The 23,681-nt window shown below is 39.5% G+C and overlaps 1 protein-coding gene across 1 annotated transcript in view; it reads left to right on the forward strand.

The window, feature by feature from the left end:
* Positions 1 to 10,044: 10,044 nt before the first annotated feature.
* The window catches only part of LOC123760917 (protein starmaker), a 40,037-nt gene continuing 26,400 nt past the window's right edge, over positions 10,045 to 23,681 (forward strand). The window contains exons 1-3 of the mRNA XM_045746740.2: positions 10,045 to 10,328; positions 15,927 to 16,047; positions 19,874 to 21,581. Of these exons, the coding sequence (XP_045602696.2) occupies positions 10,227 to 10,328; positions 15,927 to 16,047; positions 19,874 to 21,581 (1,931 nt within the window). The 5' untranslated portion in view covers positions 10,045 to 10,226. The remainder of the gene's footprint in view (positions 10,329 to 15,926; positions 16,048 to 19,873; positions 21,582 to 23,681) is intronic.

Here is a 23,681-nt window from a genome sequence, read left to right on the forward strand (position 1 = left end):
TCACCTGATTGACCTTGTAGATAAGAGAATTTACTACTCTTGGGTAAAGATTTTTTTGTGTGTCCACAAGATCTACGAATTTGTTCCAATATTTGTCCCAATCTCCTCATCTTTTCCTGAGAAAGGGTAAATTAATTGGAGGGAGTCGAGTTTCAGCTTTACTCGTATTAGATGAAACTATTGATGTTGCCTTGTTCTGGGCAATTATTTTGACAAAAGGCTGTAACATTGCCTGAGTGTGATCTTCATAACTCGCTAGATCAACCATAACTTCGTCTATTTCTGTTTCTGATAAACTGGTGTTGGCAAGTTCAGCCACATATGTCGCTATGTGGCATTTGACTTGCTCAAATTTACCTGCAGCTAGTTACCTAGTAAGGCTAGTTAAATTTACCTGCAACAAAGAGAAGAAATGTAGACATTTACATACCACAGAGGTACCACATACTGCAGTAATCACAGATTAAGAAAGTAATTAGAAACAATAATGCAAAAGATGTGCATTGACCACAACACAGCAGTTGCAATATCAGGATCTGCGGGTTGGTACAAGAATTCAACCAACTACGAACCACTTAGTTTGATGAAAGGGAGCAGTAGAACAACAGAAGTACACTTACATCGCATCAGGCTTGGATACCCATGTGCATGGAAAATAGGCTTACAGGTTCTGGAACAAGCAACACTTAGTGGGCCAGTCATGGCAGAGGCTTAGGGCCCCGCGCAAGAATATCCCTTCAAAAAAAAAAAAAATGCAGCTGCTTGATAATATCTTTCCAGGTCAGCATAATCAACTGGAGATTGTTGTGACAAATCCTCACATTTCTTTATCTGTCTGGTTAAGTGACCCTTAAGACCTATAAGGGTCCTTTTCATTCTTCCTGCAGTATCCATACTGGCTGTTTGATTGGTATTTACAGGGCTTGTACTTGTTTAGCTCATAATGCTGAACGAGTACTGATGGTAGTAGCCTAGGGTAAGCATTTGCAGTCCTAGGCTAAAATCCTACCTATTCTAGAGGTTAGCACTTAATAATTAATTTACATTATATATAATCATACAATCAATTTGAGTGCTAATCCAGTGTCAATATTGGTAGAACCATCAGGTTAGCTCATCAAAATCACCCCTGGTTGGTGTAGACACTAATTAATCACTCAAAGGTGCAATGATTATAGGTAAACAATTATAAATTAGGTAAATCATAGACTCACAATTCAACTCGAACTGGTATAATTCACACCCAAAATAGGGTCTGCACCATTAATTAATGGGGCTAGGTTGTTCAATGTAGTACAACTACATGATCTCTGACTAATTTTGGTCTTCAACTGGTCTCTGAATAATTTAGATCTTAAACGAGTGTGACACAGCAGTAAATGGATATAAGTAAAAACTTACTGATAAGATGTCTATTTTCCTTAACAAAACTTATATGACAATATTCAATGAAAATGGTCTCTTCAAAATTTTGTCTTAAACATCTATGATTATATGAACTCTTTGAAATACTTTTGGTCTTGAACGGATGTGACTGAATAAAACCCTGAAAATGAACAAATCCACAAGGGCTGTGACGAGGATTTGAACCTGCGTCCGGGAGCATCCCAGACACTGCCTTAAGTATACTTACCTAAATTTACCCAAGGGCCACTAATTATCTAGTGGCCTCGACGAGGACAGAAAGCCAGCGGCTTGTTAAAGGCCCTGCCAATTGTCCTAATGATATTTTCTAGCTGGATTACGGCTTCAGAGGGTAGGCAGTTCCACGGGTTTATAACCCTCTGGGTGAAAAAACATCTGTTGTCAGTCCTACTTGAGAAGACTTACTCTCCAACACTATTTTTTTTTTTTTTGAGATATATACAAGAGTTGTTACATTCATTGTACATTCTCATCTGTGATTGTCCTGTTATCAGTGACTTCAGACCTAATAGAATGAGATACTTTGAACTCTGTAATTACTTCACTCAGGAATATTGGAAGATATTCTTGTGCTGTACCCAGATTTTGCTATTGGAGGCTAATATCTATTATTACCAGTATTATGGTTATTAAATCATAAATGTTAACCATGGATCATTAAGATTTCATATTGATATGTAATGTTGACCAAACCACACACTAGGAGATGAAAAGACGACGACAATGCTATTAATACTGTGTTTCTTTTGAACAGTCTCCGTGGTGTAGTGGTAAGACACTCGCCTGGCGTTCCGCGAGCGCTATGTCATGGGTTCGTATCCTGGCCGGGGAGGATTTACTGGGCGCAATTCCTTAACTGTATCCTCTGTTTAACGCAACAGTAAAATGTGTACTTGGATGAAAAAACGATTCTTCGCGGCGGGGATCGTATTCCAGGGACCTGCCCGAAACGCTACGCGTACTAGTGGCTCTACAAGAATGTAACAACTCTTGTATATATCTCAAATCATTAAATTGTGCAGTGTCTCAATTTTTCACTTCTTTGGATATACAGTAGAAATGATAGTAACCAATTAAATATTTGTTGCATCATATTTTTTATTTAAATAACTGGATCAATATATTTACAGCTGACAGCATTTGTTTTACTCACAGGTGCATTATCTGTTAAAATAAAATAATTAGGCTTAGTGTTACACTCAATGCTGCTACATAGCCTTCCCGGCTTGGTGCCTTCTTTTGTTAATTACTTATTGTTATACACAGCTAAATTGTGTAACAGGAAGAGATCTTGGACACAAATTTGTTCCATGCTAAATGTAGAGGAATTAGCTGAGTATTCTTCAAATAAAATAAACTGCCTCAGCTTATAAGGTAAATAAAATAAGCATTCCTCAAATAAGTAGCTGCCTCACCTCACTGCTACTGCAACCCGTTCTCGCAAATTTAATAAGTCAATATTGACTTATTAAATATGTGCATAGGTGACATACTTAACATAATAGTTTCCCTTGAAAAGCTTCATAGAAAACACCGACCTTACCTAACCTACTTAGTATGTTAAGATAAGCATCTTATTGCTTCGTAATTACAATTATTACCTAACCTATACCTATAATAGGTTAAGTAACAATTGTAATTACGAAGCTATAAGATGCTTATTTTAACATACTAAGTAGGTTAGGTAAGGTCGGTGTTTTCTATGAAGCTTTTCAAGGGAAACTATTATGTTTAGTATGTCACCTATGCACGCAACTAATAAGTCAATATTGACTTATTAAATTTGCGAGAACGGGTTGGCTACATAGCCTTCCCGGCTTGGTGCCTTCTTTTGATAATTACTTATTGTTACACACAGCTAAATTGTGTAATTGAAGAGGTCTTGGACCCCTGCTCCTCCCTCTCTTTTTTAACAGGCCATAATAGTCCATAAAGTCATAATTATAGGCCTAAGTATTCAATGACAAAAGTTTTTAAAGTTTTTACCCTTCTTACCTAACATCATTTGTGCAGCATATTTTTCTTTTATGTCTCACCCAGATTTAATTTCAAAATAAAACCAAACAAAATAAATTAAAAATGGGTATGTATAGCTAAGGTACACCCCCTAGCTATACTAATTGCTAGGTGAACAGGGGCATTTGGTGATAGTAAATGCTCCCACTAGCCCGGGATCATCACCTCTCATATTTCATGTTCACCAGTGTTTATTTACTTAATAACTACTGGTATAATATCTTGCTATTACGAAACTAATTCTAATATCATAAAAAGACATATTTACTACAAGATTCAAGCAGAGAATACATATACAGTATAGCTAACACGAAGGACTCCTTGAAGAGACTCGCCAGCTAAAATGTTTGTTTATAATAAAATCAATCTGTGTTGTGTAGAAGAGAAAAATTTAGTTATATCCGGTTTACGTAAAGCTACGAGTGGTCGAGAGCGACCTTAGCGCAACGCTGTGTACTTACGAAGATTTTCATACTTAGACGCCTACCTGAATACCGACGTAACTGCTAAGAAGGAAAACGTTCGTAAGTACGTAAGTAACTGCTTCGTAAATCTGGCCTCTCCTGATTTTTTTCTATAACAATTTCTTTTTTTAAGAAACTTCTATGATTATATGAACTCTTGAAATATTTTCATAAAACTGAACTCTGAAAAAAAAAGAATTTTCCCCATAAGAATCCTTTAAGAATGCAGCGTCTCTTTTAGCCTCGAATTTCCCCCATAAGAATCCTTTAAAAACGGAGCATCTCCTTTTCTAAAAACAAAAAAGGGGACGCTAAGCCGCCATCCCTACTACTACTAGTGGTCATTGTCTTGTGACTAGTGTATATTGGTCATGTAACAAACTAGGTTTGTTGTAGACATTATTCATTATAGATCTGGCATAAATATTTCATGAGACTACATGGAATGGTTCCAAAAAACAGTGAGAGGGTAGTCTACCTGACTGAGGATTTCGATTAAGTCTTATTAAAGTGAGGATAATGGTGGTATTCATTGTCACGCAGGACAGAGGGTCATACATAAGACAATAGGTCTAATAAACTGTAGGCTGAAGCACATATATATCATGGTTACGATATTGAATATTCTAGGTATTCGATATTCAATATTCTCCTCTAATTGTGCTGCAATATGTTTTGCTATATAGCTTTATGTGTTTAGATATGTACATAAGTATATATGCTTTACATAACCCAACTCCTGTTATCTGTTAGAATGATATGATAATCCGTCATGTGTTACATAGTATGAATGGGGAAATTCAACGTACTTTAATACAATTCTGGTAAAATAGGCTGTACAATCGTGGATAAATGTTCATTATCAACAATATCTTAATGATGTATTAGTCAGTAGCCCAATAATAACAACAGCATAGTGCAATAATGGCTTGTTATGCGTATTCACAAGCCCATGAAACCCCCATTGATCGAAGCTCTATGCGTATTAGTAGCTTTAGGTATTGTATGTACAAGCTCTATCTATAAATCCAACATTATGTTTGTAACTCTGTATCTATGTTAGTACTTTTCCTGAATGAAATATAATAATTATTATTATTACTATTAATATTATTATTATTATTATTATGTGGTTGGTGGGCTGCTGGCTCCAGTTTTACCGAGGTCACTGGAAGCGGTTTTTGCATTTTTACTTTTTCTGGGCATGATTTAAGGAGGACCTTCCTTTTGCACTGACTTTGTTTACTTTCCCACTGATCTCTTTGTGGGATGGGGGCCGTTAATTTTTGCATCCCCGAGGGACTCTTTGGGCTCCCATACGTCAGGCTATCAGTGAGTTTATTTGCCTCAAAACGCGTTCGTTTCCACCGACAGCCGATGTTAATATAACTATACGAAAGTACTTGAGGAAATTCCTGTTTCAATTCGTCCTTCGTGGTCTGACACTCACATTTTCCATCACGTGTTAATTTTCGTGATTTACACACATGTATATATATGTGTATATTGGTAAATATATGTGTGTATGAATGTGTATATACAGGATATGTGGAAGCTGGTCAGAATTGCATTAAATCTCTGTAAACGCACATTATGTAATAAAGACTCATCAAAGGACTGTTTATGTACGACAGACGTAAATTTGTGAATATATATATTTCTGTATGTAGGGTAGATTCGCATTTTATAAGCACTGCAATCACCTTCTGTGGTTGATTGTTCAATAAATCACTGAACTATATGTTTAACACATCTCTAACCCTGTCCATGGAGGACAGACGAAAATGTATATATGTTGGTTAGTATTGTAAATGTGTGGCCACGTCTGTGGTAGAAAAAAATACGCGGCCCAGCCAGTGCAGCGGCTTACTCGACCAAGTACAAGGAAGCCTGCCCGACCAACGCGAGGCCTGCCTGACCAGCACGAGGCCTGCCCGACCAACACGAGGCCTGCCCGACCAACACGAGGCCTGCCCGACCAACACGAGGCCTACCCGACCAACACGAGGCCTGTACGACCAACACGAGGCCTGCCCGACCAACACGAGGCCTGACCTCCAGCCACGGTGTATGCTAGCCATCACAGTTATGCCAAACATTATAGTATGCATGTGTAACGTGTTAAACTGAACAGGAGAAACATGAATGTTTGTTTGCAATTAGCCCATTAGTATCAATGCAATATTCATGAATGTAAATTAAGTTTCAAGCTAAAAGCTTTTATTCATAAACTAGCTGTACCCGCCCACGCGTTGCTGTGGGTCAGTAACCTTCCCCCTGTCTCCTCGTCCTCCCGAAACTCTCCCACTCCCGTCCCCTTGTCCTCCCAACCATTCCCCACTCCCTCGTTCGATGCATTCCCAAATGATCCAATGACCTCATCAGAAAATTAAGAACATCAAATGATCTAATGTTCCCATCACCTGAAATATAAGAAAAACATAAAAAATGAAATGAAAAACAATGAAAAAATACAAAAATAAACTATACTCAGGAAATGAACGGTATGGTAAACAACACAGCTCAATTTCAATGCAATGTCACACAAAATAAAGTAAATCAAAATGAAAATAAATCGAAATTTATGAAAATTAAGTTTATCAATGCAATCGGAAACATTGAAATGAAATCGTAACATATTTAGTATAGCGTGTGTTGCTATTACGTTCAACAGATGGCGCTGTTTAAAAAAAAAAAAAACATGTTTTTACATGTTACAGGTGTGGCACCTATATAGTCGGTATATAAAAACACACGCGTATTCGAATGGAACGTTGCATCAAATTTTCAAAGCAATCGATGAAGAACTTTCGGAGATTTCAGCGTGTGTTGCTTTTACGTCCAACAGATGGCGCTGTTTTTTTTGTTTAAACATGTTTTTTTCTATCACAGGTGTGGCATGCATATAGGAGGTATGTCACAGGTGTGGCATGCATATAGGAGGTATGTCACAGGTGTGGCATGCATATAGGAGGTATGTCACAGGTGTGGCATGCATATAGGAGGTATATCAAATAAAAACACGCGCCTATTCGAATGCAACGCTGTGTCAAAATTTCAAAGCAATCGGTAAAGAGGTTTCAAAGATTTCCCTCCCATGAAAAATCACATGAAAAAATACAATTTAAAAAAAAATCATGTATTTTCCCATAACAGACGTGACATCTATATATGTATATATAAACCCGCTCGGATGCGAAATGAACTTTGTGTGAAAATTTCAAAACAATTGGTGAAGAACTTTCTGAGATTAGCGATTTTGAACAAACGAACTTTAATATTTGTATTTATATAGATAGTTGAATCAATAATGACTTAACTTTCAAAGTTTCAAGCACACTATTTACACAGAAACAAATTAAAGATTAATAGGTAATGAAAGCCTTGATCATTATCAAGGCATATGGGGGGGACCTTCGACAAGCCGCCGGCTTCCTGTTCTCGTCGAGGCCACTAGTTTTAGTTGCCCTTAGACAAATTCAGGTAAATTATAATCGTAAAATTGCGACCCACGACCTCGGATAGCCTGGCTGAACACACAGACCGCTGTCATTTTCTATTTCAGTGTCTAATGAGATAGCGTAGCACCCAAACATGGTGCTGTGTTGGTTATAAGGCCTATCATCCTCTTGAAGGATTATTAAAGCCTTCACAATGGCTTAGTGACCAGTCGTCAAGTATACTTTAGTCCTGGACAAAAGGAAAATAATGTATATAGACCAAGAAGCGGGGTCACCTCTCCGTGTTTTTATGAATACTTGAATAATATTTAGCAACCTGTCCTGCAAAGAACGTCGCTTTCCGATCGTATGCGTTAAATAATGCCAAAAATTGTTGTGCTAGAAAATGCAAGCGACTCGCGAAAGTGGTATACTGTCCCGTTTTCTGTTTCAGGTCCTCTGGTAGGGAACGTACGTTCCTCTAACGTACAAAATATGTACTATCGTACGCAACAAAGTTAATGTGTCGTAAGACTGTGATTCAAAAGGGCGTATAACAAACACTGAAATGGCCTAACATAAATCTAACCAAAAATTTCCTCGGCTAACATACGCAATCTTAGGCCCAAATTAGTACCTATCTGTACTCTATTAGACCTTGGAAGAATTAACTTTGTTGCCTTTTTCTCAGGCCCTCAACAAAATTAATGGGGACAAAATGGACTTATTTTGGATATAACTGTGTATATTGTGTACAGGCCACCCATTGTTGCAATAGGTACTGTCACTGATGGATAGTTCCATCCATTATTGCGACAGGACTGGATGGGGTTACTAGGCTATGAATCCCCCCTAAAATATTATTAATAGTAGTCTTCGAAGAGATAATTTATATTTAACGCCAAGTTCTGCTTCTACCACATTTTTTTATAGCTGTCATTAATAATATTTAAGGCCTATAGCAAATAACACATACAGCACAAGGCACACATTACGTACAGCACGTACAGTATATGATGACAACATAATACTTACGGCTTATAACACCTAAATCGTATAAAACCTATACCATATGACATCTACATCATACAACCCCTACTGTATATGACACCTACAACCTACATCATATGACATGTACATCATACAACATCATATGACATGTACATCATACAACACCTACATCATACGACACCTACACGACTTATGACACCTACAGTAAATCACACGACACTACGACATATGACATCATAAAATGTTAACTATACTTCCCTATGATATATGACCTCACGCAGACATGCCATGCCCCCACACATCGTGCGTGAGGCTAACCAACTACCATGGGCTGTCACTCACATATACCCAGCGTACTGTGAGTAACCATACAAAATCAATCATATTTTTACTCAGATTCTTGAGGAGACACATGTAACCGGGACTTAGGATACGGTGTAAGCTTGAAATGCTACTTTTCAAGTTTGTATGCTGTGGTAACTCTGTTTTAAACTGTAACCTAACCTAAGCCGCTTTCCAAGCTTAGAAAGTTTGGAAAGCTTTCCAAGCTTCTGTAGTAACGCTGTCTTAAACTATGATCTAAGGCGCTTTTCAAGCTTGTGTTGTGGGGTGACACCTTCTTCAAGGCATAACTTACACAGGTTTCTACATTTGTCTGTGGTAAGCTAGTCTAAGGAGCATCCTTCAGTGCTGTTGCCGACATTTTCATCTGAATGAGAAACCAACCAAGGGTTGACTCGCCTTAATGAGAAACCAACCAAGGGTTGACTCCCCTTAATGAGAAACCAACCAAGGGTTGACTTGCCTTAATGGTAAACCAACCAAGGGTTGACTCTCCTTAATGGTAAACCAACCAAGGGTTGACTCGCCTTAATGAGAAACCAACCAAGGGTTGACTCGCCTTAATGAGAAACCAACCAAGGGTTGACTCTCCTTAATGAGAAACCAACCAAGGGTTGACTCGCCTTAAGAGATATGTAACAGATAGCCTAGTATTAAAAACTGACGTTAGGAGACAAGAGTAAAAATATTAGAGCTCATGGCTTTGCCGCCAATATGTCACAAACATCTTCCTTTAATCCTCAGTGCAATCATTGATTAAAGAAACAAATAAACGCAAATCAATCAAGTCTCCTTTAATCCCTGCGGGTAATGACAAACTCTTCAAACAATTACAGATATATGATACGGCGGGTTTCTAGCATATTCTGTAATTATTTTGAGCAATATACAACTGATTTCTCACTATATAATCAACACTAAAGAGTGATTATTTAATGTGACGAAATATTTATGTGCTTATAGTATTCAATATATTAAATTAATATCCAAATCGTCAAACTGTAATTATCGTTTGAACTTTGAAGTGTTTATTTATTTAAATATATTTATAAATGTTTTTATACAGTTTAAGCAGTGACAACCTGTGGATATACTAACACACAACAGCAGTTCCCAAAGAAATTTTATATTTAAATATTTGCCACCATTTTGCGTCCGGAAACATTTGTATTGAACTGAAAATACATAAAAAAAAGGAAATAACAGATCTTAACTACATAAGACACACAATTATATATTTCCCATACTATTAGCGCTAAATTTCAAGTGTATTGCAATAAAAATAAATCATCTTACTTAACTTTGAAAATAATTATAAAGAATTTGAGGAGTCAAGAAATTGGCGCCTCAGTGACACAACGGCCGCCGTCGCGACCACACCGCGTCGGGCTCCGTCCCGCCCTCGTCACGCCCACGTCACGCCCTCGTCACGCCCACGCCGCCCACGTCACGCCCACGCCGCCCACGTCACGCCCTCGTCACGCCCACGCCGCCCACGTCACGCCCACGCCCACGTCGTCACTTCACAATGGGGTTATTTCCCTCCAAAAGCAGGACCGAGGTAGAGATGAAGCAGGAGAACGTGGAGGAGCTGGGCCAGGCCCGTGTGGGCCAGTTACTCATGGCCTTGGTGAGTACTGCCTCCTTACTCATGGCCTTGGTGAGTACTGCCTCCTTACTCATGGCCTTGGTGAGTACTGCCTCCTTACTCATGGCCTTGGTGAGTACTGCCTCCTTACTCATGGCCTTGGTGAGTACTGCCTCCTTACTCATGGCCTTGGTGAGTACTTCCTCCTTACTCATGGCCTTGGTGAGTACTGCCTCCTTACTCATGGCCTTGGTGAGTACTGCCTCCTTACTCATGGCCTTGGTGAGTACTTCCTCCTTACTCATGGCCTTGGTGAGTACTTCCTCCTTACTCATGGCCTTGGTGAGTACTGCCTCCTTACTCCTGGCCTTGGTGAGCACTGCCTCCTTACTCATGGCCTTGGTGAGTACTACCTCCTTACTCCTGGCCTTGGTGAGTACTACCTCCTTACTCCTGGCCTTGGTGAGTACTACCTCCTTACTCCTGGCCTTGGTGAGCACTGCCTCCTTACTCATGGCCTTGGTGAGCACTGCCTCCTTACTCATGGCCTTGGTGAGTACTGCCTCCTTACTCCTGGCCTTGGTGAGTACTGCCTCCTTACTCATGGCCTTGGTGAGTACTACCTCCTTACTCATGGCCTTGGTGAGTACTACCTCCTTACTCATGGCCTTGGTGAGTACTACCTCCTTACTCATGGCCTTGGTGAGCACTGCCTCCTTACTCATGGCCTTGGTGAGTACTGCCTCCTTACTCCTGGCCTTGGTGAGTACTGCCTCCTTACTCATGGCCTTGGTGAGTACTACCTCCTTACTCCTGGCCTTGGTGAGCACTGCCTCCTTACTCATGGCCTTGGTGAGTACTACCTCCTTACTCCTGGCCTTGGTGAGTACTACCTCCTTACTCCTGGCCTTGGTGAGTACTGCCTCCTTACTCATGGCCTTGGTGAGTACTACCTCCTTACTCCTGGCCTTGGTGAGTACTGCCTCCTTACTCATGGCCTTGGTGAGTACTTCCTCCTTACTCATGGCCTTGGTGAGTACTGCCTCCTTACTCATGGCCTTGGTGAGTACTGCCTCCTTACTCATGGCCTTGGTGAGTACTACCTCCTTACTCATGGCCTTGGTGAGTACTTCCTCCTTACTCATGGCCTTGGTGAGTACTGCCTCCTTACTCATGGCCTTGGTGAGTACTTCCTCCTTACTCATGGCCTTGGTGAGTACTTCCTCCTTACTCATGGCCTTGGTGAGTACTGCCTCCTTACTCATGGCCTTGGTGAGTACTGCCTCCTTACTCATGGCCTTGGTGAGTACTTCCTCCTTACTCATGGCCTTGGTGAGTACTGCCTCCTTACTCATGGCCTTGGTGAGTACTACCTCCTTACTCATGGCCTTGGTGAGTACTGCCTCCTGACTCATGGCCTTGGTGAGTACTGCCTCCTTACTCATGGCCTTGGTGAGTACTGCCTCCTTACTCCTGGCCTTGGTGAGTACTTCCTCCTTACTCGTGGTGTTGGTGAGTACTACCTCCTTATTCATGGTGTTGGCTGAGTACTTCCTCCTTACTCATGGTGTTGGGTGAGTACTACACGCTCTTAACGCTTCCTTACTCATAGAGTTTGGTGAGTAACACGCGCCTCCTTACTCGTGGTGTTTGATGAGTAATACACGCCCTTAACGCCTCATCACTTTTGGTGTTTGGTGAGTAACTGTCAGGGTGCCCCAACTTGTCATTCAAATATAGTACCTATTGCGACTGTGAATGCATTCTACAAAATACGGATTTTCGCACACCAAAAATAATAATGAATTCCATATTTTGTATTAATTTTTATAGATGACCCTAATAAAAGGCAATATCCAAATCTAACTCTTAGTATAGGGCCTAGTATAGTACATGTATGTTCTAATTTTGGCCTAAGATTTTAAGATAAGACAAGGTTTTTATTTAAGATTTATTTAAGATCTTATAGATAAGATAAGATTTTTAAGATAAGACAAACTTTTATTTGGCGTAGGATTCTTTATTTCGGCCTGTAAACTGTTAGGTGTCGACCTAGTTTCAGTTTTTGTTATGAACTTTTGGAATATATGAAAAGCTCAAAACGTAGAATGTTTTCAACACTCCGTCCACAGTAGCAATAGGTACTGTCATTTGTGGGGGATGGGATATCCCAACCCATCCTAATGAAGTACCTATTGAAACTACTTGGACGAACGTCCAAAATTGGACTGTTGCGGCTAACACTGTTCACGTTTTGTACTACTAATTCTGTAGAGTGTAGAGGGGCATAAACAAAACCTTCTAGGCCTAGTATGGCATATATATGTCCAGTATTAGGCCTAGGGTAGGGTATATTAAGCCTAGTGCTGTTTGGACAAGTAAGGTGAGGCTTGACTGTTCAGTTTCCATTTTTTTTAGTTTACCATTTGGGCTAATTCAGTAATATAAAATGTGAACTTTTAATGGTGCAGTCATTTCATGCATTTGACCAAACAGTTCATTTAAGTACTATCTTATGAGGATATATGTATGTATGTATGTATGTATGTAGTGTACTGCGACAACCACTCTACTTGCAGGGCCTATGTAGAATTCCTGTTGGTCCAAACAGATGGACACTGCTCCTTAATTGTCTTCATATCCCAGCTCTTATTCGGCCCTTATATCTCTTTCAAGTCCTATATAAGTCTGGCTTAGCGCTTTCTCATAATAATTACCCTATCGTAGATTAATAACTAAATAATATAGCTAATATGTCCATCAGAAGTATGTTTTCTTGAAATTATATTAATTGTTCTTTTTTAACTATAAAATTAATATGAAGTATACAACTACAAGTATCGTACGCATAACCCCACAATACAAAAATAATTAAAGTATGTTGACTAAATATTGACCAGTTGTAATAGCCTCTATAAAATCTAGCAAAACATGTTGACTGCTTGATGTTAAGTTAATAATAGCCTTTCGATGCAAAATAGAAATTATTAACTGCATAATGCTGAGTTATAGTAGCCACTTTACAAAACATAAGGAACTGGTTACCTGCTTGACTTTGACAATTTATAATAGTCATCAGTGCAGAAACGAATATGATTAAACAGATTGGTCGCTTAGTGTTAAGTTAAAAAAAACATTTGTTGCAATCTGTTTGGAAGACATTATACCTCACCCGGTCCTTGTCCTACGAGTGAGCAACGGCATCGTTACCTGGGATAACTAAAGGTTATCTTGAGATGATTTCGGGGCTTAATGTCCCCGCGGCCCGGTCCTCGACCAGGCCTACTTTTTGTTACACATCCCCAGGAAGCAGCCCGTAGCAGCTGTCTTAACTCCCAGGTACCTATTTCCCGGAACCTTAGGACTATGAACCCCGAGCGCTGTCCACTCAGCTGTCAGGCCCCAAACCTGATGCTTCAGGGTTCGGGAAACTTTTTATCAGACATGGCCCGCTGCGGTAGCAGTCCCTTGAACCATTCACTGGTAGGTAGATGTCTGACTTTTGCACGCCCTAGTTATCGTTAAACTGCTACTTTGTTATTTTTATTTGCATCTCATCTTACCAAGTCGTAAAGTGCCAATTAAGACTACAGGCCAGCGATGAATCTCCTAAAGAGGTATAATCATCCGTCTGCTCTGTACTTAATAATTACTGCTTCAGTGGAGGCTGTGTTCCATCCTCGAAATATTTGCTTTCATTTTTCAGGTTATTGAAGATTAATTATTCAGTCATTGCAAAGGATATCCATGAGTTAATAAGGAAGTGAAACAGGATTATATGATAGCCTGTAGTGTTGATAAATCTGTTATCCCATACAGAGGTCTAAACAAAAATAATGTCACCCTGTTTAAAAATTGTATTCATTTTTTTTTTCAAATTTATTAAAAAAAATTGCATTCAAATGATACCAAACTAAGTACGAACACTTGAACAAAATATCCACAAATAGGAAGCACATAGTTGTACGATGTATTAGGATTAGTGTATGCGTGGAATTAAAATTATATAAAGACGACTCAAATTTTCAGGTGTGGATTTTGCAGTTGTAATTCTTAATTCCAGTCAATTCAACAGTTGGGGGTAGAAATAGCCTAAGTTACTAAATCCCTTTGAGATGTATTTTTTTCTTGTCTCAAACATACTTGAACTTGAATTCAACAGTATTAACCGTTTAACTCTGCTATACTTGCTGCTCTTCAGTGTACTGTATACTAAAACTTCGCATTCAAAAACTATCGATATATTCACAGTCCTCGCCATCAAAGCATTTCAGAATAAAATCTTGTATATATTCCCAGATCACTACGCTAACCACTTGGACTGGTCGGTACAGCGACGACCTCGCGTTTTGCTGGTTGGCGTACGTATCTCGACGGTCCAAGAGGTTAGACAACATTCCTCCACTCCGTCATTATATCCCAGCTCGTATCCTGCCCTCATATCCCTCACTCCGTCATTATATCCCAGCTCGTATCCTGCCCTCATATCCCTACCATGTTCTATAGTCATATTGGCTTAGCACTTTCTCCTGATAATTATCTGTCAATGCCGGTCGGCCGAGCGGATAGCACGCTGGACTTGTGATCCTGTGGTCCTGGGTTCGATCCCAGGCGCCGGCGAGAAACAATGGGCAGAGTTTCTTTCACCCTATGCCCCTGTTACCTAGCAGTAAAATAGGTACCTGGGTGTTAGTCAGCTGTCACGGGCTGCTTCCTGGGGGTGGAGGCCTGGTCGAGGACCGGGCCGCGGGGACACTAAAAAAAAAGCCCCGAAATCATCTCAAGATAACCTCAAGAATGGGTTATTATTATTATTAACATCTTTATTGACAAAATTAATTACAATTTTGCCTAATCTGAGGATTTCGATTAAGTCTTATTACAGTGAGGATAATGCTGGTATTCACTGTCACGCAGGACAGAGGGTCATACATAAGACCAATGGTTATTATATCGTAAAGAGGACATAACACTTGGGTGCCAGTCTTATGTTTTTCTCTGGACTAGACACATGTACAGCATTGGTTAAATGTTACAATTTGCCACAATGTGACTTCCCTTTAACTTCCTCCTAACATAATTAACTACATCTGCCTAGTACTGGATTCAGATACCGGTACAGCAGGCTCCATATTCCACTTCATACCGCTTATGAGCTTGATATGCTAAATTTTGCCTTAGATATTTATAGATCGTTCATTATAGAAATCCCTAAGAAATCTAACATTTTCAGGCTAGATCCAATTCATCTCACGCCCCATAGACTGCCTGGCGAGCACTATGCATGATTTTCTCCAAAAAGTATAGCTTAAATAAAGTCTACGCACGATACGTTTCCATCTTCTTCTTGAGGTTATCTTGAGATGATTTCGGGGCTTTAGTGTCCCCGCGGCCCGGTCTTCGACCAGGCCTCCACCCCCAGGAAGCAGCCCGTGACAGCTGACTAACACCCAGGTACCTATTTTACTGCTAGGTAACAGGGCATAGGGTGAAAGAAACTCTGCCTATTGTTTCTAGCCGACGCCTGGGATCGAACCCAGGACGACAGGATCACAAGTCCAGTGTGCTGTCCGCTCGGCCGACCGGCTCCCTGACTATAATACATTGTTTGTTGTTGACACATTGTCTTATTTTCTGCAGATGAAAGACCTCGAGTTATGCCTTGAGTCCAGCAGACAGGATCTCAGAAAATTATCTGTCAGAGTTGATTTTTTAAAGAAGTATTATGATGTCACCATGAAGGGCATAACTATTACAACAGGTAAATGGTTATTTATTTACTTATAGTTTTCTTTGTAAGAGGTGTTAGTGGGTTTAAAGGAAAGAGCTACATCTACATCACAGCTACTTAATAGCTATATCAGTAACTTTTATTAATTTATTTATTTATATACCTATTTATTTATTTATTTATTTATATACAAGAAGGTACATTGGGTTGAGAGTACAAAACATTGGTGTTATTACAGTCTTGCACAGCCATTAACAGGCACAGCGTTTTGGGCAGGCACTTAACCTAACAGATATAAAGTAAGAGTAATTAGAAGGTAGATTGTAGCAGAATTTTTATTTCAACATAAGATACATTAAAAATTGATTGAATTAATTATACTGTTGATGCTGCATGCCTTAAGTACTGTAATAATACTGGGGAAGTAGGTAGCACAAGATACAGTGTGAGTTATACTGTTGATGCTGCATGCCTTAAGTACTGTAATAATACTGGGGAAGTGGGTAGCACAAGATACAGTGTGAGTTATACTGGTGATGCTGCATGCCTTAAGTACTGTAACAATACTGGGGAAGTGGGTAGCACAAGATACAGTGTGAGTTATACTGTTGATGCTGCATGCCTTAAGTACTGTAATAATACTGGGGAAGTGGGTAGCACAAGATACAGTGTGAGTTATACTGGTGATGCTGCATGCCTTAAGTACTGTAATAATACTGGGGAAGTGGGTAGCACAAGATACAGTGTGAGTTATACTGTTGATGCTGCATGCCTTAAGTACTGTAACAATACTGGGGAAGTGGGTAGCACAAGATACAGTGTGAGTTATACTGGTGATGCTGCATGCCTTAAGTACTGTAACAATACTGGGGAAGTGGGTAGCACAAGATACAGTGTGAGTTATACTGTTGATGCTGCATGCCTTAAGTACTGTAATAATACTGGGGAAGTGGGTAGCACAAGATACAGTGTGAGTTATACTGTTGATGCTGCATGCCTTAAGTACTGTAACAATACTGGGGAAGTGGGTAGCACAAGATACAGTGTGAGTTATACTGTTGATGCTGCATGCCTTAAGTACTGTAATAATACTGGGGAAGTGGGTAGCACAAGATACAGTGTGAGTTATACTGGTGATGCTGCATGCCTTAAGTACTGTAACAATACTGGGGAAGTGGGTAGCACAAGATACAGTGTGAGTTATACTGTTGATGCTGCATGCCTTAAGTACTGTAATAATACTGGGGAAGTGGGTAGCACAAGATACAGTGTGAGTTATACTGGTGATGCTGCATGCCTTAAGTACTGTAATAATACTGGGGAAGTGGGTAGCACAAGATACAGTGTGAGTTTGAAGAACAAGGTAGGAAACTATGTGGAGGTAATTAGGCACTTCTTGGTTTTACATTTAAATAAAGTATAGGTTGGACAGTTTTTTAATTCATTATGGAGTGAGTTCCATAAACTAAGTCCTTTTATTTGCATGGAGTGTTTGCACAGTTTTAATCTGACTAGGGATATCTAAAAGATATTTATATCTGGTGTGGTTGTTCTTGAGTTCTGGGAGCCACTTAGTGGCATGTCTTTGCACCTCTTCCAGTTTGTTGATGTGCTTCTTAAGATATGGGCACCATACATCCGCTGCATATTCCAGCTTTGGTCTAATAAAAGTCGTGAACAATTTCTTTAGTATTTCTCCATCCATGTACTTAAAAGCAATTCTGAAGTTAGAAAGTGTAGCACAGGCTCCTTGCACAATATTCTGAATGTGGTCCTCAGGTGACAGTTTTCTATCTAGAACCATCCCTAGATCCCTTTCTTTGTCAGAATTATTTAAAGATTTCTCACATAATATATAGGTTGTGTGGGGTCTTATGTTCTCCAATTCCACATTCCATAACATGGCATTTATTCACATTAAATTCCATATGCCAAGTGTTGTTCCATCTACTTATTTTGTCCAGGTCTTCTTAAAGGGCATGACAATCATCTAGGTTTCTTATCTTCCCTATTATCTTACCATCATCAGCAAACATGTTCATATAATTCTGTATTCCAACTGGTAGATCGTTTATGTAGACAATGCACATTACCGGTGCAAGAACTGAACCCTGAGGTACTCCACTTGTGACATTCCTCCAATCCGATACACTGCCTCTGATTACGGCCCTCAATTTTCTGTCAGTTAGGAAATTTTTTATCCATCATTTTAGAAGCTTACCTGTCATCCCTCCAATAAGTTCCAGTTTCCAGAACAACCTCTTATGTGGAACTCTGTCAAAAGCCTTTTTAAGTCCAGATAGATGCAGTCAACCCAACCATTTCTTTCCTGTAAAATCTCTGTGGTTCGATCATAGAAACAGAGTAAATTCGTTACACAGGATCTTCCAGAACGAAAACCATACTATCTGATATTATATCGTTTTTCGCCAGGTGTTCTACCAATTTAGTTTTAATTATGTTTCCAACATTTTGACTATTACACTTGTCAATGATACAGGTCTATAACTGAGGGGTCTTCCCTGCTGCCACTGTTGTAGATTGGAACTGTTAGCCTTTTTCCACACATCTGCTACGACTCCTGTACACAGGGATGCCTGAAAAATCAGTTGAAGTTGAATGCTGAGCTCAGGTGCACATTCTCTCAGAACCCATGGTGAAACTCCATCTGGACCAACTGCCTTGTTCTTACTTAGCTCCTTGAGCATTTTTTCCACTTTGTCTCTAGACACCTCTATGTGTTCTATGTATTCTATGTTGTTCTCTGGAATTCTTATTGTGTCTTGTTCTCTGAAGATTTCATTTTGTACAAACACACTGGAACTTTTCGTTTAATGTTTCACACATTTCCTTTTCATTTTCCGTGAATCTGTTTCCCATTTTCAACCTCTGAATATTATCCTTTACCTGCAATTTGTTGTTTATGAATTTATAGAATAGACCTGGTTCTGTTTTACATTTGTCTGCAATCCCTTTATCAAAATTTCTTTTTGCCTCTCTACTCACTGACGTGTAGTTGTTTCTCGCATCTTTGTATCGCTGGTATGTCTGGGGGTTTGGCCTCTTCCTGTATTGATTCCATTTTTGTGTCTTTTGGTCTCTGGCCCTCTCGCAATTTCTGTCGAACTAATCCTGTTCCATAGTTCTGCATCTCTGCTTTGGTATAAATTTTTTGTGCCTTTATCATATATTTCACAAAACTTGACATACATCTCATTTACTTCATGTCCTAACAGCAAGTCTTTCCAAGACGTGTGTGTGTAGTGTGTAGGTTGGGTATTTGTGGTGTAGTGTGTGGGGGTTGGGGTTTGAGTAAATAAAGGTAGTATCGTCAGTAAAAAAAGTATAGGTTTAACAATATTAGAGACATTAGGCAAGTCATTGATGTATATAAGAAATAGAGATTCTAAGATCCAGCCCTGTGGCACCCCTACGGTTAATGGTAGTGGGAGGAGGTTATCTCATTGGTGGCTATATATTGGTGTCGGTCACTAAGATAAGATCGAATATAATTCAGAGCAAGGCCTCAGATTCCATGGTGGTGAGGTTTAAGAGGTTGTTATGGTAACTGATTACCGTTTACTATGCAACGATTAATGTTATAAAGTAATCATCTTCATAAATGTTGAAAATGTTTTTGAACATTTTGGAAAATCACCAGCATTATATGTTGTCATCACCTATATTTATACATTCACGTGAGGCAGGCAGAAAATTCTCTCATGTGTGTATTTAGGCTTTGAAATTGTTTTTCAGTGAAAAAGTGGTGTGATGGCTTGTTAATTAACTCTTTATGTTAATTTTTACTATTTATCATTTAATATTTAATAATTTACTATTTTGAACACTTAAACAGGTCACTTGGAATTTCTGAAAAGAAAATTGGATAAGGAAGGAGACGAGGATTTCAAGGAATGGTATGATTTCTTCGAGAGTGAAAAGAAACACTACAAGGAGGGTGAACATACTGAACACACCAAGGAGGGTGATGATACTGAACACATCGAGGTGGGTGAAGATACTGAACACATCGAGGTGGGTGAAGATACTGAACACATCGAGGTGGGTGAAGATACTGAACACATCGAGGTGGGTGAAGATACTGAACACATCGAGGTGGGTGAAGATACTGAACACATCGAAGTGGGTGAAGATACTGAACACATCGAAGTGGGTGAAGATACTGAACACATCGAAGTGGGTGAAGATACTGAACACATCGAACTGGGTGAAGATACTGAACACATCGAAGTGGGTGAAGATACTGAACACATCGAACTGGGTGAAGATACTGAACACATCGAAGTGGGTGAAGATACTGAACACATCGAAGTGGGTGAAGATACTGAACACATCGAAGTGGGTGAAGATACTGAACACATCGAAGTGGGTGAAGATACTGAACACATCGAAGTGGGTGAAGATACTGAACACACCAAGGTGGATGATGATACCGAACACTCCATGAATGATGACTCCGAACACACTGAGAGTGATGATACTGAACATACCTCAAGTGATGATTCTTATGATTCTGAATACGCCAAGAACGGTGATGATACTGAGCACACCAAGAATGATGGTACTGAACACAATACGAGTGATGATACTGAACACACCACGAGTGACGAACATGAACACACCACGAGTGATGATACTGAACACACCACGAGTGATGATTCTGTACTCACGAATACTACTGAGCACTCCACAAGTGATGATACTGAAAACACCACGAGTGATGCTACTGAAAACACCATTAGTGATGATACCGAATGCACCATGAGTGGTGATTCTGACTACAGTACGAGTGATGATACTGAATACACCAAGCTTGTTGATACTAAACACACCGAGGTGGGTGATGATATTGAACACACCAAGGTGGGTAGTGATACTGAATACACCATGAAGGGTGATGATACAGAACACACCATGAAGGGTGATGATACAGATCACACCAAGATGGGTGATGATATTGAACACACCAAGGTGGGTGATGATATTGAACACACCAAAATGGTCAATGAGACGGAACACATCAAGGTGGGCGATGATACTGAACAGACCAAGAAGGGTGATGATACAGAACACAAGATGAGTGATGATATTCAACACACCAAGGTTGGTGGTGATAGTGAACACGCCAAGAATGATGATACGGAGCATAGGAAGAATGAATACACTATACACATAATCAGTGATGATACTGAACATACGACGAGTGATGAGTCTGAACACATTAACGAGAGTGATGAGTCTGAACACCCCAAGTGTGATTATATTAAACACGCCACAAGTGATGCTAAATACACTAAGATTGATGATACTGAACATAACAAGAGTGATGATACTAAACACACCAAGAAGAATGACGATTGTGAACATACCAATAGTAAGGATTATGAACACACCATGAGTGATTATACTGACCACACTGCAAGTAATGATGAACTCTCCACGAGTGATGGTGATGATGAACTCTCCATGAGTGATGAAAGTGATCACACTAGGAGTGAAGTTGACCACGCCTTGAGTAACGATGCTGAGAGCTCCTCAGACACGTAAGTCCCAAGTACTAGTATCCTGATGAGGTCATTTTCTCTCATTATAGTGTATATGTATATGGAAAAGATCTTTTGTATTTGTAACTGATATTCTACTGCTACCGATGATTTACACATGGGTAAATACCTTGTTGTATCAGTAGATTCACTCTGTCTCACCCAGACAGGAGTAGTGGTGTTGGCGTGTTAGCAGGGATTTTCAAGTTTTGCGTTCCAGTCCTCGCTAATGCGTCAGTAGTTTCAGGGAAAAAAAATTCAGTTTTAGTTCCCGCTTGCAAAATTATTTCAGAGTCTAGTTTTAGGGAAATATTTCAGAGTTCATTTTCAAAGAGTAGTTTATTACGAGTTTGTTAAAGAAATCTTATTAGGAAAATTCAGGGCAAACGTCACTGCTGTACGTGTACTGTACTTGCTGAAATCTTTTGGGGGAAAATTCGATGCTCTGTCACACTGTTGCAAGCAGATTTTTTCAGAGTTCATTTTCGGAGAATAGTTTATTAGGAGTTTGTTAAAGAAATCTTATTAGGGGTCAAAGTTGTCTCTGGGTTCTTAAAGAGTTCTTATGGGGGAAATTCAAATATCTTCAGAGTCTATTTTAAGACAGAATTTTTTCAGAGCCCAGTTTAAGACCGATTTTTTTCAAGTCCAGTTTTGTTAAAAAAAAGAATGTCAAAGCCTATTTTCAGAAAATAGGATTATTGAGAGTTTCTTAAGTAATTCCCAGTACCCGATGCTAGTTCTTGGACCCAGCTCTATACGTTTATAAGGGTAATTTCGCTACTAGTAGCCTAATTTTAGCTCATTTTAAAACAGTCATATTTCAGACGTAGTAAGAAAAGATAATAGAATTACCGAATTCTAGCTCCTGTTTTCACGGCTTAGATCACTCGCAAATTCAATACTATCAGTCCAATTTCCCTGAAATTTAAAACCGCATATTTCTGACATAGTAAATATGGTCAAAGTAAATACCAAGTTTCAGCTCTTGTCCTCTGCCTTAGTTCCCTGTCGTATCTTTGTTAGTATCTACCCAAATCCTCTAAAATTTAAACCCACTATATTTGAGACATAGTAAAATAAATCAAAGCAATTACCGAGCTCCAACTCCTGTCCTCCACCTTAGTTCAATGTTCATCAAACTTAGTTATTCCAGAACATCAGACCAGCTCCCATCTATCACCTTATCAAGGAAACATAACCTCTGCAGGCGATGAGTCACAATAACGTGGCTGAAGTATGTTGACCAGACCACACACTAGAACCAGGTTTCGGGTTAACGTTTCGGTCCAGGACGGACCGAAACGGCGTCGTGCCTTCAACTTCTAGTGTGTGGTCTGGTCAACATAACCTCTCCTTCAAAAGGCTTGTTTACTCAGCTGTGTAAATAATCACTTACCAGGTAATGATCACATGGCCATACTCACCTTATCTCTCCTCCGTGCCTCCACACCCTTACGCTCACTCTTCTCATACACCCCCCAGCTCCCCCTCATAATCATTCCTTAATTATACTCTTGTCATAGTCATTCCATAATTATATGTTCTCTCCATGTTCTGCAAATGTTCACAGCATGCTCTCTGCAAGTTCAATTCATATTTTTCACCTGTTTCTCCACCTTCTAGCCATTCTCTTTCATGTGCTCTATAAATTCCACTCATGTTCTCCACGTTATCAGAATGTTCTTCACAAGTTCATTGTTCATCCTTCATATACTGCATATTTTTTTCATGTTTTCATATTCCTCGCATGTTCACTGTGTTCATCACATTTTTTTTTTGAGATATATACAAGAGTTGTTACATTCTTGTACAGCCACTAGTACGCGTAGTGTTTCGGGCAGGTACCTGGAATACTATCCCCGCCGCGAAGAATCGTTTTTTCATCCAAGTACACATTTTACTGTTGCGTTAAACGGAGGCTACAGTTAAGGAATTGCGCCCAGTAAATCCTCCCCGGCCAGGATACATATTTATACATATTCATATAATACTTTTATATTTTGATATAATACATATTCATATAATACATATACATATTCATTTATACATATAATACATATTCTCTTACATATTCTTTAAAATCAAATGTACAATTGT

Source organism: Procambarus clarkii, chromosome 3 (assembly GCF_040958095.1).
Source record: "Procambarus clarkii isolate CNS0578487 chromosome 3, FALCON_Pclarkii_2.0, whole genome shotgun sequence".
NCBI classification, from domain to species: domain Eukaryota; kingdom Metazoa; phylum Arthropoda; class Malacostraca; order Decapoda; family Cambaridae; genus Procambarus; species Procambarus clarkii.